The sequence below is a fragment of the Panthera tigris genome, chromosome A1 (genome assembly GCF_018350195.1).
Source record: "Panthera tigris isolate Pti1 chromosome A1, P.tigris_Pti1_mat1.1, whole genome shotgun sequence".
Taxonomy (NCBI): Eukaryota; Metazoa; Chordata; class Mammalia; order Carnivora; family Felidae; genus Panthera; species Panthera tigris.
Genome location: NC_056660.1, coordinates 132,078,082 through 132,099,249, shown reverse-complemented (window position 1 = coordinate 132,099,249; position 21,168 = coordinate 132,078,082). Strand labels below are relative to the sequence as shown.

Here is a 21,168-nt window from a genome sequence, read left to right as displayed (position 1 = left end):
CTATCTGCCCCTCCCATCCCCCAAAACCCCCTCCAGTGTTTTTTACAGACTCACCATTCGTTGAAGTTGGCTGGTCTGTAATCTTCCCCTTTCACCTAGATTTGTTTTCCACACTATATCCAGTTTTCCAATTACTGTTACTCCTTTAATGATGCCTGCTTTTTCTGCAAACTCCTTCTTGGGTTTTAGGCAGTACAAATACTGGCGTGTATCCATTGGTTGCAAATAAGCTCTTGACCCAAATGTAGTTACACTGAGACGGGTGGAGAGAGAGAGATGGAGAAAATTCTCTAAAGTCTTAAAAGAAAAACCATGGCTGTGATTTTTCTTCTGGACGGGAACTGCATGATTTACCATTTCAACACAAATGAAAAAGGACTTGAACTGAGAAGATTTACTTTTCTTTAAATGTTTCAGTTGATATGGAAAACCTTTAGTTCTTTCTTTATAACAGAATGCAATATATTACCTAAAATACTGGATATGTATCAATTAACTGAAAAAATGTGACAGAAATCAGAACCTAAAGTATCCTGTCCCTTTTTCTAAAATTATCAAGGAAAATAGTTTAGAATAAGAAGAAACATACCACTGTAAACTAAGTGATCATTTGTAAAATGAACCAAAAGATTAGGGAAAGAATGAAGTTACTGTTTTCCTCAGTGGGGATATGGGAGGCTACAAACTTTACTCAATTTAACCACCATAATAAGATAGAAGTAAATTTTTCATCGATGAACAAAATCAGTTACTTTCTGCAGTGATTACCTTCTTACCCACATTAATATCAACTTTGTATTTATTTATTCTTCCTCTTTTAAATTATCTATAGAAAGACATATATATTTCATTTCTGCAAAAAAACTTACATTGTCTCTTCCTATGTCCACTCCTTTTAATGTTGAGAGAATATTCTTAAAACTCATCCTTCATTTTTATCCTTTCTAGCCTCTCCATCATTTCTTCCCATGCCTCAGTTTTATCATATGCAGGAAAGGATGAAGAGTTTCATATTTACCTCACTGAATTATTATAAAAATTACAAGACTATGTTTCAAACAGTAAAACATAAAATGCAAATGGCTAGGATCTTTATCATTGTATGTGGAAGGAGGAATGAGTGGGTGAAGCACAGGAGATTTTTAGGGCAATGAGAGTATTTTGTCTAATACAGCAGTGGGGGCTGAATGTCATTACATTTGTCAAAACCCACAAAATGTATGACACAAAAAAATGAACCCTCAATGTGAATTATGGACTGTAATTAATAAAAGTGTCATCAATTCGGCTCATCAATTGTAACAAATGTGCCACATTAAAACAAGATGTAAAAACTGGGAACTATGAGCAGGGACAGGGGCATGTGGGAACTTCGCTTTCTAATCAATTTTTCTGTGAACATAAGACTTAACTAAGAAAAATAAAGTCTATTAATTAAAAGGAAAATTATAAACCACCCAAGAGTAACAAATGTTAGAAAAGTTCAGATACTTCAAAATAAAAACAAACACTTCATAATTCATATTTACCATTCTCCAGCTTGGCTGACAGAATTTAATTCTGCTACGTTGTACATTATAGATGGCTCCAGTGAAACTTTCTCCATAAACATGGGTGAGGTTGTAATATTCTGAATCTGGGCTTCGAGAAATACTTCATCAGTCTGGGGACATGAAAAAAATATCCACCAAAGTGTAATGGTATTTAAAACATTTACCTCAACAAAAATATCTGATCTATACGAAGAAAAAATATTAACCACAAATGTGATTAGTTCATGCCTGCAAATTAAAGTTATCATAATTAATGCAAGAAAAGAAATCTTCACCCTAACATAATTAACAGGGGCAAAGTCAAGTGTTAGTTAACTGATAACTTGTCAAACAATGGATGGGGGATAACTATATTTTTTTATCAACATCCAAAAATAGTTCTTTAACTGGAATTTCAATGACAAATATCCTAAATCTTCTAGTAACTCATTAAAATGTTAAACTGTGATTTAGTAGTATGCATATACCTATGCATCTATGATTTTAGTGATATGTTAATAGAATTAGGTCATTATAATATTCCATCATATCATTAATATAGTTTCAGTGGTCATATTTTTTCAATTTAGAAAGTATAAGTACCACCAGTACAAAGAATAGTCTATTTTATAATCATATAGGATTTAACTTTTTGAATAAAGCAGTTTGTTAGCAGTCATTAGTGATTTCTTGGTTTATTTTACACATATATTTAGGGCTGAAAAAAAGGATATGAATTATACCTGACTATCGTAGAGCTTTTAAATCAAACATAAGGTATTTTGTAGTCTTAGTGACAAATTTGAAAACTAATGCTATTCAGCAATATTTTTATGAATGGGTAATTTAAATATGTATTTTTATATAAAATTTTTATTCCTAAAATTTAGGCATTGAAATTTAGATTATTTATGCAAACATCCTTCTTTTTATGTGATTTGGATTTTTCGTGTGCATAAATGAAGGATAACAGACAACTTGGTTCATTTGTGAAACAAACCTGTCTAAAAAATGATATAGCATATTCAATAATTACTTTGTTCAAACGTTTCAAAGTAATATATATATACAGAAAGAAAAAAAAATAAACTATGACCCCGAAATTTGGCACTTAATGTAACTTTTTATATATTAAATCCAGGTAAATGGAAATCATTTGTAAAAATATAATGATGAAGAATATAATATAAAGCATTATTATGTAAACTAAAACAGATTCTTTAGTTCTTGGCACATGTGCTCAAGTGAAAATAGAAATACAATGACTTATCAGTTTAAAAGAATGTACCACTCATAGCTATTATTCTGTTACTTTTTCTCAGAATATGGTAAATATATCCCATCAATCCATTGCTTTAAAAAAAATAACCATAGACCCACATTTCAAATTTAAAAATGCAATTTTCTGCTTAAATTTAGGAAGAACTTAGATAAAATGAAAGAAAAACAAGCAGCATAATGGAAAATTAAGTTAGTTTGAACAGTTAGTATAAAGTCATTTGACATTTGGAAAATTAAGAATTCTGTGCTACAGCAGTCGATGTTGTTATTATGTAAGTCACATATTATAAGCAAATGCCGCTTATATTAAACAGAAATTTGAAAATATGACTTTAGCCAACTTGGGAAAATTTGATATTCTTCTGTTTGCTAATGTCAAAGGGCCAACTTTACCTGACCCAGACGTAAAACTAAAACCACTATGCATTTGAAGATGAAAAAATTTCAACTAGAGTTTACTCAAAAAATTATAGTAAAGAACCTTACAGGAAGTTGTTGAAAATCCCAAGTCTATTTTAAACAAAGTTAACATGCCTCTTTTAAAAAAACACCCAAAGGAAAAACACTAAAAGTGAGAGCATAACTGTTTCAATATGACAATTTAATCTTCCATCTAATTTTTTTCCCACAGAGTAAGACAACCAATATGATGTAAAAAGTACAAATTATCTACCTCTTTTAAAGTCATATAAGTGGTATTCACAACTAACTTTGTTTTTCCACTATGTTTTGTACAGAGAGATTAATTAGGCAGAGTCAAAAAGTGGTAAGTAAGAAAAGCATATAAATTTATAATAAAAAATCAAATTACCACAGAACTGAGGTCACTCTAATGGAAAAATAAAAAAGAAAAATTAGAAAAATCAGAATTAAATGTTAAAGAAAAAGAATAACTAACTTTAAATAAAATGCATTTCTGCATTTTTTAAAATTTATTAAACAAGACAGCATTAGTAAAACAAGGAAGTAAACAGAAAGTAACACAGAAATATGACAAATCAATTTTCTAAAGAGGGGAAACTGCTATGGTTAAATGAATAGAGAAGAACACGGTGAATATTTAAACACAAGCAAATATTCAAGGACACATTTGGGCGACAGAGAGGTATATTCCATGCCTTGCAGTTCTATAAATTCGTTACCTATACTGTTATTTTTCATTGATAGCTTAGAATGGTTATACATTATCATCCACATCACAGGTGATATATACTGTACAGCTTCTCCTAAATTTGTCTAATAATAGAAGCATTTTTTCAAGGACCATCTTAAGTGATTAGAGTTCTATGCATTATACTTCAAGAAATGCTGGGCTAGATCACTTCTGAAAACTGAAAGTTTATTGTCTTCTTGTTAATATATTTCATAGTTTGTCTCGTTTTCATATATATTTCTAAGGCTACTTATTTATCAAGGGCCATCGTAGATGTTGCCTTTTTCATCCAACCCATAGCTAAAAATACTTTTTCACCTCTTGATGTTCTGAGTCTAAGTACACTTTATGATCTGGGGGATGGTGCTTACACTGTGGTTTTGTCATGTTTATTTCCTCTACCAAATCTAAGTACCATGAAGACTGGGAAGATGTCAAGTTTATATTTATTTCCCTTTAGGACCTGGGATAGAGCTCTATACCCAGCAGGTGACCAAATGTTTGAATCCTGGTTTCTTTTTTTTTCTTTTTTGTTTTTTTTTGAATCCTGGTTTCTAATGTCACCATTCTTCTTTCCCATTTTAGAAGACTACAACAAAGTTTCTCATAAAGTTTGTTTTCCTTTAGGTGATTCACATACTACTAGAATTATTAGAAACAATGTGAAAAACATGTTCGAAACAAATGTGGGGCTAATAAAAGTCAATGTGTAAGAACTATGGCACATGGAATACTGAGTACTTAGTGAAGAATATACATATTTGATGGAAGGATACAGTCTCATCAAGGGATTAGTAGATGTTTAAAGAGTTAACATCTCTTTATCGTGGGTAGGGGAGTTGGAATACTACATGTGTTCTGTCTTTCTGGTTTACTGTAATACTGTTGATTAATTATAGTATAGCTATAATACTGAATATCTTAGAGACCCTAAAGATTCTATTTGTTCACTCCTAGTTTTTTTTATGTGTTTATTTATTACTGGGGATGGACAGAAAGAGAGGGAGACAGAGAATATGAAGCAGGCTCCATACTGTCAGCACAGAGCTGGATGCGGGGCTTGAACTCACGAACCGTGAGATCACGACCTGAGTTGAAATCAAGAGTCGGACACGTAACCAAATGAGCCACCCAGGTGCCCCTTCACTCCTAGTTTTTAAAGATATCTCTATTTTGAAAGCAGGAAAAGACCTCTCTGACCTCAGCCGTAGCAATCTCTTACTCGACACATCCCCAAAGGCAAGGGAATTAAAAGCAAAAGTGAATTACTGGGACCTTATGAAGATAAAAAGCTTCTGCACAGCAAAGGAAACAACCAACAAAACTAAAAGGCAACCAACGGAATGGGAAAAGATATTTGCAAATGACATATCGGACAAAGGGCTAGTATCCAAAATCTATAAAGAGCTCACCAAACTCCACACCCGAAAAACAAATAACCCAGTGAAGAAATGGGCAGAAAACATGAATAGACACTTCTCTAAAGACATCCGGATGGCCAACAGGCACATGAAAAGATGTTCAACGTCGCCCCTTATCAGGGAAATACAAATCAAAACCACACTCAGATATCACCTCACGCCAGTCAGAGTGGCCAAAATGAACAAATCAGGAGACTATAGATGCTGGAGAGGATGTGGAGAAACGGGAACCCTCTTGCACTGTTGGTGGGAATGCAAATTGGTGCAGCTGCTCTGGAAAGCAGTGTGAAGGTTCCTCAGAAAATTAAAAATAGACCTACCCTATGACCCAGCAATAGCACTCCTATGACTTTACCCAAGGGATACAGGAGTACTGATGCATAGGGGCACTTGTACCCCAATGTTTATAGCAGCACTCTCAACAATAGCCAAATTATGGAAAGAGCCTAAATGTCCATCAACTGATGAATGGATAAAGAAATTGTGGTCTATATACACAATGGAATACTACATGGCAATGAGAAAGAATGAAATATGGCCTTTTGTAGCAACGTGGATGGAACTGGAGAGTGTGATGCTAAGTGAAATAAGCCATACAGAGAAAGACAGATACCATATGGTTTCACTCTTATGTGGATCCTGAGAAACTTAACAGAAATCCATGGGGGAGGGGAAGGAAAAAAAAAAAAAAAAGAGGTTAGATTGGGAGAGAGCCAAAGCATAAGAGACTCTTAAAAACTGAGAACAAACTGAGGGCTGATGGGGGGTGGAAGGGAGGGGAGGGTGGGTGATGGGTATTGAGGAGGGCACCTTTTGGGATGAGCACTGGGTGTTGTATGGAAACCAATTTGACAATAAATTTCATATATTAAAAAAAAAATAAAGATATCTCTATTTTGAAAGGTTCAGAATTTTACTCAAACTTTTTTAGCTGACGTTTGTTGGCAAGGATTACAGATCATATAAATGTTAACTGAAAAAGGCAACAAACACAATTGGTACTATGATTATGAAAAGAGAATATTAAACACAAATGAGTAAAAACTGAAAGACGACATGGATTAATGAAAAGCCCATTACTTTTTGGTGTGGTCAAATTGTGGATTTTTTTCCCCTTCCTTTTGGGGGAGTATATCACTTTTATAATATTATTCATGGAATAACTAGTAATTTAAAAAACTATGCAAATCACTGTGAATATTAGTGTTATAAAACTATTTGACAAGTATCTTACTGTACCACCACATTTTCATCAAAGGAAGCCTAAAACCGCTTAATATGTGCCTTCCTACAACCCAATTATAGGAAAAAAGACCCACATACAGCCCTATTTGTTTCTAATTTTCAAACATATGTGTTCTAACAGAATAGTTACCCATCTCCCTCATATTATGGATGAAATCTTTCCCAGCAAAATGATAAATTAAGATCCCTTAAAATTCACCAAGCTGAATAGCTATACTATAATTAATCAACAGTATTCTAGTAAAACCAGAACATGTATGTAGTATTCCAGCTCCCCTACCCATGAAAAAGAAATGTTAACTCTTTAAATATCTAGTAATCTCCTTGATGAGACTGTATCCTTCCATCAAATATGTATATTCTTCACTAAGTACTCAATAATCCATGTGCATTTGTAATTCTGCTAGGAATGCCTTCACTACTTTGACACTTTTATGTTTCCAACAGGTTACTTCCAAACCCTCCCTCTAGTTCCCCTCCTCATCTTCCCTGAACACTACTCTAAAATCTCAACCCCAGACTTCCTATAGCACATCTTTTTGTATCATTCACTTTAGATTCACTATATATACTATATTAGATAGTTTTATTATTTTATGCACTTTTTTTCTTTTCTCCTAATAGGGCTTTACTGCAGGTCAGGTTCCTTATCTTAGGCATCTTTTGGTATGTCCAGTAGTACAAACTTTATATTGAATAAAAACTCAGATGTTGATGGTAAAAATACATAGGAAATTTGACATATGACTGTAAATTTCTGATCATGTGGCTTAGAGGAATAAAGATATAATTTTCATTTCAAAATACTGTAAATGTTTTTGAATTTATCACTGTGGTATGAAAGATCTGTTTTTTGCGGGAGTAAGGGACCTATTAGGAAATCTGCTTTTTCTGGAACTTTAGAAGCCAAGATAAAGTAGAATTTTTAAAAGGAAATCCAAGCAATAAGACATTTCTCCTAGGCAAAGTCTATTTTATCTTTTTTATTAGGACAGAAGATATCTTCTATTCTAAAAGTTACATATTTCTATATTTTTGCCAAACCCGTTTCTCCCAAAAAGTATTTCAAGCCATTCACTGAATTTAATAATCAAACTGTAGCTAACACCCTAATTTTCCAGGGCAAAGAATTTAATTTGATGAGCTCTATTTGTCAATATTTTCCACGAACATTAAATCTTTTTTGCAGGGTTAGATCAACTACTTCAATTTTATGATACCAGAATCACACTCTAAATATTGAACAAATTGCTAATGTTTTTAGACAGTAACGATAACCATTACATGGAAGTACAGGGCAATCATTTAGTGCAAGGGGGTGAAAGCTTTACAAAATTTGAGAGAGTAAAATTCAAGATACACTGATTCTATGTAAGTTAAACACAGCAGATTAAAAGATCTACAAGGAAATTATTCTCTTTTGATTGGAATTTATGCTCATTTTTTTACAAGTAATGTGCAGTTATATAAGCAATTTAATATGAAAAGAAATGTATCAGAATTTTAGTCAAATAAAGATCTTACTGTTTAATCTGAATTCTCATTAAGTACCCAACACTTACCTCTGCATTATAAAATTTGGTTTTCACATCCAATGGTTTGAGAACCTAGTTTAATAAAGCATATCAATCAGAGGAGATTATTATCATTTGACCATTTATCTTTGTTTGTTTTAAACCATAGGGCATAAATTTGTCAAAGGCATTTTCCAATCTTAACTGTGAAAAACTTTTCCAATAGGTATGCAGTATTTTTGCAAAAACAAACAAAAACAAAAAACAATCCCAAATGCATTTTTAAAAGACAACCATCATTTCTTGAGTGGGTGATAGTTACATGAATTACATTAAGTGTTTATTTCATAATATTTTGCTAAACTGAATATATACATTTTATGTATTTTTCTCTCTATATTTCACAAAAGTGTTTATCAAAATAAGCAAACCTCTTATTTTCTTTTAAAAGGCATGCAAAATCTTAAATGTGTGATGCAGCAAAGTCATAGCAAAAATTTTTCCCTTTATAAAAATTTTTAAAAAATATTTTAAAGTAATCTCTATGCCCAATGTGGGACTCAAACTCACAACCCTGAGATCAAGACTCATATGCTCCACCTAATAAGCCAGCCATGTGCCCCCAAATAAATGTGGGTATGTATGTATGTATGTATGTATGTATGTACGTATTTATTTCCTACTGATAGTACTTTTTCTGCTACTTAAAAACAGAGAGGTATGAAAAATATACACAGCATCGTATCTAGATCTAATTTAGACAACTGTATATGGTCATCCCATCCCTTCTCACATACATGTACCTATGGTAAACCAGTGGTTTTTAACTATTTTTGATCATGGAGTGAAAATTGTATATAAGTACAAAATTCTACCTACAATTTCAGTGACTCACGGAATCCCAGAAGGAAGCCTAGTCCACTCTGCTCAAGTCAATAATCTCTCATTTAAAAATTTGATAATTTGATCTAAATTAAAAATTTAGAAATTTGATACTATTTACATTGATTTTATCTGGACTTTACACTCATTTCATCCCTCTCATATATTCTTTTGTGTTTTGTCAAGGCATAAAAACAGAACAATTATTTTACGAATAAAAATCTTCAAGTGAGGGGCACCTGGCTGGCTCAGTCAGAAGAGTGTGCAACTTTTGATCTCAGAGTCATGGTAAGTCCCATGCTGGATGGAGAGATTACTAAAAAAAAAAAAACAAAAAAAAAAACAAAAAAAAAAAACACTTAAAAAAAATGTTCAAATGAAATATTACATTGACAATGATAATTTCTCTGCTTTTACTTAATTTACTCTGACTTTAGATTGCTAGTAATATAACAAATCCAAATACATGAAGCTCCACCTTTTGGAGCCTGTTTTCACTGCAGATACATAGGAATAACTTCATAGGGAAAAAAGGCATCTAAAAAATATTTACCATTGTCATATTTAATACCTGAAATTTGAAGAATTTTCTAAAATACATTTTTTCTCCACCCTGAGTTGTATAGCTCACTGCACACACCAGGCTGAAATAGAAAGATATCTCTGAATCATCTTCAATTTTGTTTTTAAATAATAATTCCAATACACCTCAATTCTACTCACAAATCTGGAAAAACATTAATACCAATAACGTGGAAGTATAGCCAAATGGGCTTAGAGTAGGAAAAAAAGAGTTTCAGCAGATAATATAATTCCATGAACAAGAAAGTTCTAATTAGCAAAATTAAATACACTCTTTTGGAGCAGGAAGTCAGAAACTTTTCCTTCAAAAGGTGAAATATATTCCAAAATAAATCCCAGAATAATCAAATAGTTGAGCGTACAAAGTAAGTTCACAAAAATTACAAGAAAAAAAATTACAAAATCAAAATTTCAGGACAGGGCAAGACTTTTTAATATTAAAGGACAATGGAAAGGAAAAGAGTCTTAAAATTTACAAGCTGAATAAATAAAAAACACTGAAACAAAATTAAAAAGCAGACAAAATGGGATAAAATACTTCTAACATTATGAAGAGAAATTCTTGTAAATAAAACATTAGTATCTTACTCAAAAGAGAGGGAAAGGATATACATAGGTAAATCACAGCACCAGAACAGGCTAAGAAAAATGTGAAAATGTTCAGCCTCACAAGTAGTCAAAGAAATAAAATAATGAGGTAAAATTTTTCTACCTCTTAAGATTTGGAAAAAATTCTTTACACATGTCATCAAGGTTGGCAAGGGTATAGAGAAACTGACTCTATCTATATTGCTAGTGGTTGTAAGAAATTTAGAAAACAATCCCTAACAGTCTTAAAAATCCTTACATGCTCCTATGGTAAACCCACTTCAAGCAATCTACCATAGGAAATACTATGTTATTTAAGTCATCACTGTGTGAAATAACTCATACTGTGTTAATAACTTAACACTGTGTTATTTCTAATAGTGGGAGACTAGAAATAATGTGAAGTCCAACATTAGGGTAAACAAATTTAAAGAATATGGTCCAAGTATGTAAGATAAAACCATCTTAAAAATAATGTTTTCAAAGAATACTGACTCAAGTGGGAAAATGTTCATATATATATGAACATAATATACATATGTTCATATATATATGAACATTTACAAGACTGGAAAATAGTACACTAATGTTTTCATAGTGGTTACACTCAGTGGTGATATTACAGGTAATTTAATTTCTCCTTTGTAACTGTCCATAAGCCAGATACTAGGGATACAGAGTTGATCAAAGCACAGTAACTGCTCTCAAGTGCTCGCGGTAGGAAGCAGTAATAGCAAGGTTATGAGTTTTTTGAAGCCAGATATAGATTTGAGCTCCGTATCATTATTTATGAGTTATTTAATTCTACAAGAGTCTCTTTTTCTCTAAAAGGAGGATTTAACGGATTTAATATCATTTTGGTAAACTCAATTTCAACAAAGGTTGACTACTGTTCTCTGGTAGATCTTCTGGTAGCTGACTCCATGGAACTCATACTCTAATGGAAATGACAGGATCGCTTCTCGGCCTTTTGGCTAAGATCAAGTGTAATGGAAATGACAGGTACTAAGTAATTAATTTTAAGTACAAGACCAAAACAATGGTAAGTTGTGAATGCTATAGAATACATAAAAAGGGGTCTAGTGTAGGAGGTCAGGAAAGCCTCTTTGACAAAGTTGTGGTGAATCAGAGATATGAAGAAGTAGTACTAAGGCAAACAAAATAACAAAGGCATTCCTTTGTGAGGGAAGAGTATATTTCCAGTCACGGAGGAGAAAGGAAACATCTGTATGACTCAGTATAAAGAAGGAGAGAGAAAGGAGAAAAGGTAAGAACTAGAGTAGCTGGTAAGGATTAGGCTCTAGAGAACTCTGTAAAGCCAAAGCAGTCATAATTTTCTAAGGGTAGTGGGAGGTCACTGAAGAGTTAAGTGACTTATCCAAGACCACATAATTAATAAATGATGAAGCTGAAATCTGAAATTTTTAAATTTTGACTCTAAGGCTTATATCAACCACAGAGTATATGCACTAAGAAGTGCCTACAAAAGAGAGGTCACCAAATTGAAATGATTAATAGCTAATATTATATTTTTAAGTCAAAGAAGAGAGGCAAAAATGGGGATGTAAGTGGAGATGAAGAAGGGAGGATAATGACATATAGTTAGTAAGAACAGGACTTTGTAAATTGATTGGATGTGGGGGTGGTAAGGCAGATGGAGAAGACTAAAATTACTTTAGATGGCTGAAATTTTCATATTTGCCTCTCAGACAGGAAAATAGAGCATTCATATTCAAATACATATAAAGGCCAGGAATACAGAATTTGAGATTTTTTTCTTATAGCTTGTCTTATTTTGGTTCTGTTTTTCTGAATTCTCGGGGTAGAGTATACAAACACAGTTAAATACATAACTGAAAAACCGTGACTTTAAAATTAACATCAGTTAATTAACTGCTATTAATATCAGTTGTCAGCATTTGAAAAATAATAAACATACTTTCAGTCAGGGTGGTACCTGGGTTTTAAATGTTTGCATGGCTTGTTATTTTTTGGATAGGGCTGTCTATAGATGCAAACAGGAAACTAGAAATAAATGAAAATAAATTAAGATATTTTTCCTTACAAAACAAACATTTTGTTTAAAGTTTGTTTCTGGTAAGCATGTAAACCTGGAACATAAAATTCCTTCTGAAGTAGGGTCTTAGGGTTTAATGACAAGTGGGGATACAGCAAAAATTTCAAATACTGGCATATATAAGAAAAAGCCTTTGAGAACTAGTAAAATTAATCCTTACATGTGTGTTCCAATTTCCTTTACTTCATGATGTATGACATCATCAATACAACAATCAGGTTTAAGTTCAGCCACTGCAGCATTGGAGGCTGAAAGATTTAAACGCTGAGAACTTGTCTGAAGATCAGCCTTGAAAGAAAGAGGCAGAAAAATCCAAATGAGACTGGTTCACTACAGGGTGTGGATAGGTATGGGTGAAAAGACCAAGGGAACAGGAACAAGGAAGTAGGATTGAGGGGGAGCAATACTTCTTGGTGGCAATATTTCTACTTAGTTCTGAAGCTTAGAACCATGGTAATGGTTCACACACTCGCACCAAAATTAAATACAATCAGCCAGGAGGGCAGGGGGAATGTGGAATGGAACACAAACAGTACCAAATGAACACAATCATAGTCAGGGGGAAAGGGTGACAAAAAATGAACTAACGTAAGTAAGTCTGGCAAACAAAAGCTAGAGACAAAAAGAATGGTACACTAGCTAGAATGTACTCTAGCTAGTACATTTACTTGTTCACAGGTTATGGATTAGCAATTCTGAAACGGTTATGTGTATGCTAAGACTAAACAAAAAAATATGGATAACAAGAGAGAAGTTTCTCACTTTTGGAGAAAAAGAAAGTACAAATAAAAAAATGGAAAAGGCTGCAATGAACTTTTGATGCTGAGTTGGAATTTGAGGCATCAATATGAACATATGGTTGTAAAACACATATACAGATGGGTATTCCAGAAACAAATACAGATAGATGTGTGTATATAATACTAAAATAAAAATAACTATTCAAAACATTATTAGATGTTATCTGTACAACTAGAGATCAGCATTAAAGTCATCAACGAAGAAAGGACTACCTTCTCTAAATTAACACCCAGTTGCTTTCTATTTTATTCCCCTTCTTCTTTCTTTTTGAACACTTCTCACTCTGTCATAAATGGCATTCTCCCTTAATCTCACTTACTTTGTCACATTCAAACTTAACTTCCCTTGTAACATTTACCACAATCTATAGTTACCTTATTTACATGATTTTGTATCCCTGTTTCTGCCTACCCTACCAGAAATGTAAGGTCTGTGAAGGCAGGAACCTCTATCTTCTGTTGCTCACTACTACAACCTGATGCCTGACATCATGGTAGGCAATTAAGAAATATCTGTTAAACGCTGAATGAAGTTATGATAATACTTTGAAGGAAATGTTAAGAAAAAGTCAGAGAAAGTGAAGATCACGTTCGGCCATGGGGATTGGGAAGGTTTTTACATAAAAGTTAGGATTCCAAGTTTCTGTTTCTTAAAAAAAAAAAAAAACTAACATTTTCTATAGTTAATTCTAATCTAACGTTCTTAATACTAGGCACTTTGAAGTGGGATACTTATTAGTGCTATGTCTTTGGTCATTATATTCAGTTATAGAATAGTAGTACAAAAATTTATTGGGCACCTTCCATGTGCAAGGCCTTGCTCTAAGCACATTACTCACTCAATAGTCACAATCCTAAAGTAGGTAATCGTACTATTCCTATTCCTATATTCCTAATAGTCATACTATTCCTACTAGTCCTACTATTCCTCCAAGGCACAGAGAAGTAACAACTTCCCCAAGATTATACAACTAATAAGTAATGGGGCTGAGATTAAAAATTTCTTAAACATTTTAGAAATCAGAGAAGAGGGAAAAAAAGAAACAGCCAAACTCATGGACTTTCTGTCCAATATGTTTTCCTGTGTGTCATTTTGTAAACATTAATCATAATAACAGTATTAATTTATATATGGCTGAACACTTTTATCTTTCTCCTTTTTCACTATTATAAATAGTGCTGCACCAAACATTTATTTCCTTATTCCCTCTGCCAAAACTTCTCCAGGAGCTGGAGAAACATTAGTAAACAAAACAGACCAAAATCCCTGCCCCTGCTGAACTGAAATGTTTGGGGAAAATAATAGAAGAAATGGAAGGCTGGCTTGGGGTAGAAGAATACAATTTAAAATGCAGGATAGGCTCTATGCTGCAAATTCGTTTTTGGATGAGTAGAATTTGAACAGGCCAAGGGGAAGGTGAGGAGAGAAGGAAGCATTTCAGGTAAGTCCTCAGAGGCCATTAAGAAAGAGTTTGGGGGGCGCCTGTGGTTGGCTCAGTTGGTTAAACATTCAACTTCAGCTCAGGTCATGATCTATGATTCATGGGTTTGTGCCCTGCATGGGGCTCCTTGCTGTCAGCACAGAGACTGCTTTGGATCCTCTGTCTCCCATTTTCTGCTCCCCCTCCGCCCCCCCCCCCGACTCTCTCTCTCTCCCTCTCTCAAAAATAAACAGTAAAAAAATTTTTAATTAAAAAAAAAGAAAGAGTTTGGTATAATTAAGGGATTTATATTAAGGAAGAGAGAAAAAAATTTCCAAGATCTAGAATAAGCTTCAAGAGAATAGAGGCCTTGTCTGTTTTGTTTCCTGCTATAACTCTAGCAACTAGGAATGTACCTGGAACATGTTAGAAATAGAAATTCTTGGGCACCATTTCAGACCGATCAAATCAGAAACTCTGGGAATAAGCCTCAGCAATCAGCATTTTAACAAGCCCTTCAGATGATATTAATAAACTACTGGTATAGACCATAAGGGTTATCTATTATTTTTCGTTTATAGTATACTAAGTACATTGTTTTTGTTTATAGAACACTATTTTTTTTTATGTAGCATGCTAAAGTTTTCAGACACGGAATTTTTTTTATCCATTAAAAACCAAACAAGGGGCGCCTGAGTGGCGCAGTTGGTTGGGCGTCCGACTTCAGCCACGTCACGATCTCGCGGTCCGTGGGTTCGCGCCCCGCGTCAGGCTCTGGGCTGATGGCTCAGAGCCTGGAGCCTGTTTCCGATTCTGTGTCTCCCTCTCTCTCTGCCCCTCCCCCGTTCATGCTCTGTCTCTCTCTGTCCCAAAAATAAATAAATGTTGAAAAAAAAAAATTAAAAAAACAAACAAACAAACAAACAAATAGGGGTGCCTGGGTGACTCAGTCGGTTAGGCATCTGACTTTTGACTTTGGTTCAAGTCATGATCTCACTCACGGTTTGTGGGATCAAGGCCAACGTCGGGCTCTGTGCTGATGACATGGGGCTTGCTTGGGATTCTCTCTCTCTCCCTCCTCCACTCACGCACATGCTTTCTCTCTCTCAAGATAAACATTTTAAAAAAAAAACAAAAAACTTATGGCTCAGTTGGTTAAGCATCTGACTTCGGCTCAGGTCATGATCTCAGGGTTCATGAGTTCAAGTCCTGCTTGAGATGAGGCCTGCTTCTCTCTCTCTCTCTTTCTCTCTCTTTCTTTGCCCCTTACTCACTTGCCCCCCCCCAAAAAAACAAAAACAAAAACAAAAAAACCCTAGTGGTTTCTAGTTAAACATGGTAGATTATTAGAAGCATATTTATTCTCAAAAACAACACTAAGCTGATAGTAAAAGAATAAAAAAAGTACAGATTCACAGTCTCTTTTCCAGGATTCCAAAATTGAAGAGCTATACAAAATTAAAGCTTTGAGACACCTGGGTGGCTCAGTCAGTTAAGCATCTGACTTTGGCTCAGCTCACAATTTCACAGTCTGTAAGTTCCAGCCCCACATTGAGTGGGGCTCTTTGCTGACAGTGTGGAGCCTGCTTTGGATTTTCTCCCTCTCTCTCTGCCCCTCCCCTGCTCATGCTCTCTCTCTCTCAAAAATAAATGAATAACCTTAAAAAAAAGTTAAAGCTTTGAGGGCAGAATTCTGGGTAGCTGAGGTAATAGCAGCAGTGTAATTGTGAACTTCTCAAGTCATCCTCAAAACAGAAACAAAACACACAACAAAAGCAAATAAATCTATATTAAACCTTGTGTTTGTATAATCAGAAGGCAGCAAATGTCCAAACTTCAAATTACCTATAAGTATACACATACAAAATTTTTACAAGCTATTTCTCATACTCTTGCCATGAGTCTTTGCAAAGATTAAGAAAAGTCCAGGAAAAGTTGAGCTGAAGAGACAGCTAAGAATAGAGAGAAGAGTAGAGATGATCTAAACCATTTCCAGAAAGACAAAGTCTATTCTAAGTGTGAAAGTACTGAGAAATAAATAGCATTTCTGGAAGATGAGAGCACAGTCTTCAGGAAAGGGTCTTAACCATGTTTGTGAAGAGACACTCTTGGAAAGAAAACACTTCAGGAGAAAAAGAGTTAAAAAAAAGAGAGACGCTTTTTGGAAACCGTGCAGTGAGGAAGAAAAATTTAGGACACTACAATTCATATGAAAAGCGAAAATGTGAGAACACACAACCCTTTCTTACTCTACCAAAATCTACCTGATAAAGAAACCATATTTTGCTCCCACTGCTTTAACAGGGTGTTTTTGAATAAGGAATATCAAAGCACCCAAACTGCATTTCACAGAATGAAAAGCCACCAATTGTCTTCATCTATACAAAAATATTGTAAAAAGAAAGATAAGAAATGAAAAAATTCACTGATAAAAAATGCCGCACAAAACCAATAGTGAAGCAGAAGAAAACTGTAAAACACTCAAAGTGAATTAAATACTCTCAAAAAAAAATTGAAATATGAAAAAACACCTGGAATGAGAACTTTAAAAAATTTTTTTAATGTTTATTTATTTTTGAGAGTGGGGAGGGGCAGATTGAGGGAGACAGAGAATTGGAAGCAGGCGCCACACTGTGAGCACAAAGCTTAATGCAGGGCTTGAACTCACAACTGTGACATTATGACCTGAGCCAAAATCAAGAGTTGGCTGCTTAACTGGCTGAGCCACCCAGGCACTCCAGAAATGAGAAATTTTAAAACTAAGGCTAAACATTTTTTGGTTTGCTGTTTTGTTACTGTTGTTGCCTTAGTGTGGGGCTAAAATTTTTTTAGAGAAGAATGTAAATAATTGATTAAATTCAGGAAAAATAAAGATGGAAAAGATTCAAATAATATTAAAAATGTGATATGCCAAAGGAAATAATGGAATAAAACTATTAAAATATAATCCATGAAAACTTTCTAGCAATAACAGATCTAAATCTACATTTTGAAAGAGTCCACTTGGTATCAAAGATATTATATCAAAAGACCAATTCTAAAACATACAGAAAAAAAAATCCCCAGGGCCACCAGGAAAAAATTATCAAATAACTTAAAAAGCAAAAAAATTAGACTGGCATTAGTCTCCTCAAAAATAACATATACAGGGGAACCTGGGTGGCTCAGCTGAGTGTCTGATTTTGGCTCAGGTCATGATCTTGTGGTTTGTGAGTTTGAGCCCTGAATTGGGCTTGTTGCTGTCAGTGTAGAGCCTGGTTGGGATCCTTTGTCTCCCTCTCTCTCTCTGCCCCACCCCTGCTCACACTTTCTCTCAAAAATAAAAATAAACATTTAAAAAGAGAAAAAAAACCCCACAACATATATAGCTAAGTAACAAAGGAGTAGCATTTTCAGAAAACACAAAGAAAATGTAAACAAAGGATTTTATATCCAGCCAAACTGTCCTTCAAGTATAGAACCGTTTAAAAAAAATTTTTTTTTAATGTTTATTTAGTTTTGAGAGACAGAGAGAGACAGAGTGTGAGCGGGTGAGGGGCAGAGAGAGGGAGACACAGAATCTGAAGCAGGCTCCAGGCTCCAAGCCATCAGCACAGAGCCCGACGCAGGGCTCGAACTCACAAACTGTGAGATCATGACCTGAGCAAAGTCAGATGCTTAACCGACTGAGCTACCCAGGCACCCCAAGTATAGAACCATTTTTGAACATGTAAAGGCTAAGAGAATATTATACCCACAAGCATGTCCTGAGCAATCTACTTGAGAAATCTCTGTCCAATCAATATGCAAATAAAAATGGGAAGAGATGAGAAAAGGAAAAAGGAAAGTGGTATAAGCAATAGGTAAGAGATAAAGGATGATATTAAAGACTAAAAGCTTTACAGTAAGCAGTTAAGTAAGAAACAGGTAAGGGGAAATATCATAAAAGGCATAAATATAAAGGCAAAAACTAAAACAAAAATAAAAACCTTCCTATATACAAAAATTATTTGAAAATAATGAAAACACGTTGTGTGAAGAAAAAACCCATAGCAGTTAGAATATAATACACTTAATATTTAAATAGAAAATAATGTGACATATTGGAAATCAAGCACATAAACTTACACATACATGTGAGTGCACTTAATTCATCTAATAAAAAATCCCATACAGCTCACAATGACCCAATTATATGTTGTATAAAAGAGACATAAATAAAAATAATTGCTAAAGGCTAAAATTAAAAAGATGGACAAAAGCACTTGAGGCAAATGGAAACAGTAACAAAACAGGGATAGGGATATAGACACCACAACTAAGATTCAAGCCAAAAAGCATGGCAAAGGAGGAAACTTTTAGTGCTATAAGCCGTAATTCAAAATGAAGAATAAGTATAAATACCTATGAACCAAACAGCATTGCCTTTATAAAGTACAAAGTATAAAAGATATAAATAGAAACACATTAACAATATGAGAGTAACATGTCACTTTCAGTATAAAATCAAGCTGACCAAAAAAAAAAAAAAAAAAGGGAAGTAAAGGTACAGGAGACCTAACAACACCAACAGTACATATCTAACTTTACCATGGATAATAGAAAATACACCTCCTTCTCAAATACATATACGATATTCATTAAAAATCAATATTAGGTCACAAAGAAAACATTAACAAGTTCTACTGGAATAAAACAATAACAAAACTGATTATGATGCAATTAAACTATAGATCATTAACATTAGAGAACAAAAAAGCCTATCAAACAACAGTTTAATATCTGAAAAACCTATTAAACAACTCTTGGGTAAAAGAGGAAATACAAATAAAATGATAGAATTCTTTAAAAATAATCATAATGAAAACACTACATATCAGAATCTGCAGGATATATTTAAAGCAGTCAATCAGAAGAAAATTCACTTTTATCAACAGAAATAAAAGAATAAAAACTTAAAAATTAAATCCCTACATGAAAAGCTAGAAAAGAACAAGGTAAATAATCAGAAGCACAAGAAAGGAGCTCATTAAAAGCAAAAATCAATGAGGTAGAGAAAAAACATTAAATATAAATAACAAAAATTCCTTTTTTGAAATAAAAATTAAAATATATGAACCAAGAGCTAGTTTAATCAAGAGGAAAAAATAAAGGAAGCAAAATTATATAAAATAAGGAATAACCAGGGGAAAGTAACACCAAAAGAGAAGAAATTTTTAAGAGACTACTTTGCAGACCTATATGCAAATAAATTTGAAAATCTACCTCAAGTGAATCATTTCCTAGAATGAAACAGTCTCACAAACTGTTATATAACATTAGACATAAAAAGCTTAAACAAACTGATCACAGGAATGAAAGTGCAAATGCTATCAAGAAACTTCTCCTATAAGACACACAAGTCCATAAGATTTCACAGAATTCTATACACCCTACAAAAACCAGATAGTCTAAATGCTCCAAATATATTGCTCCAAGGCACTGAAAATGAAGGAAAATTATCTAAATCTTTTATTAAGCAACCAAAATATCGACACCTAAAATTTGATAGACAACATAAAAATGAAAATATAGGTGAATATTATGCTGTGCTTCCTGACCTATATATCCTCTTAAGTTGTTTTTAAGTCAAAAATGGCTTCTGTGCATATCGTGAATCTTAATGTCTTACCTGAGAAACTAAGATAACTCTTGGGTAGGCACTGCACTGTTCAATAAACATTAGCTACTATTATTATTAAACACCCCTATCTTTATGGAAATTAAAATTGAATAAAGCCAAGAGAAATATAAATACATATTTTACAGTAAGTATGCTATTATATTGTTTGTTCTTTTCAACATTAACTTAAATCATATGCATTTGCTGATTCACTCACCTTATGAAAATAAATTCATCCTTTACTGAAATGCCAGGAAAAAAGTGTATGTTCTCAAAGTTCTCAGAGTCAGACCTTTTCATAATAAATGTAGAAGCTGGCAAACTTTTCCTTTAAAGCTCAGATACCAAATACTTTAGACTTTAGAACTCCCCAGTTGTAGCTTGAAATGTGCCACAGATGACACATAAATGAATGACTGTGGCTGGGTGCCAATAAAACTTTATTCATGGAGACTGACATTTGAATTTCATATAATTTTCACCTAACAAAGTAAGATTATTTCTTTTCAATCATTTGAGAATGAAGAAACCATTCCTAGTGCAAAGGCCCTATAACAACAGGCAAGAGACCAAATTTGGCCAACATGCTATATAGTCTGCCAACCCGACCTAATAAAAGGCAGAAACTCCATTCACAGTATAACAAACATACATTTTGCATCCGGTTTCTGGAAGTTGGGTAATATATGAAATTTGGCATTATTGGCTCTCTGAGGACCTTTTCAATTCTAATACTTGCTGATATTTTCAAGCTCATATTTTTTTAATGTTTATTTTTGAAAGAGAGAGTGTAAGTGGGGGAGGAGCAGAAAGAGAGGGGGATAGAGGATCCAAAGGTCTCTGCGCCGACAGCAGGGAGCCCGATGTGGGGCTCAAACTCACAAACCCTGGAGATCATGACCTCAGCTAAAGTCAAACACTCAACCGACTGAACCACACAGGAGCCATTTCAGGCTCATTTTCATTGGACTTCCCTTTTGGCAATGCTCTAGTAATCTAAACTCACCATGTGAAGACAGCTTTGGTGCCTT

General features: G+C 33.8%; 1 protein-coding gene across 4 annotated transcripts in view; it reads right to left on the bottom strand.

Moving 5' to 3' along the window:
* TRAPPC13 (trafficking protein particle complex subunit 13) overlaps positions 1–21,168 on the bottom strand; it is a 40,005-nt gene that overhangs the window by 5,183 nt on the left and 13,654 nt on the right. For 2 of the 4 annotated variants that reach the window (XM_007079892.3, XM_007079893.3), the window contains exons 5-10: positions 12,436–12,563; positions 9,600–9,672; positions 8,195–8,239; positions 3,625–3,642; positions 1,530–1,663; positions 55–253 (exon numbers count right to left, since the gene is read on the bottom strand). In XM_007079892.3, the coding sequence (XP_007079954.1) occupies positions 55–253; positions 1,530–1,663; positions 3,625–3,642; positions 8,195–8,239; positions 9,600–9,672; positions 12,436–12,563 (597 nt within the window). The remainder of the gene's footprint in view (positions 1–54; positions 254–1,529; positions 1,664–3,624; positions 3,643–8,194; positions 8,240–9,599; positions 9,673–12,435; positions 12,564–21,168) is intronic. The other 2 variants (XM_007079894.3, XM_007079895.3) reach the window with 1 other exon arrangement.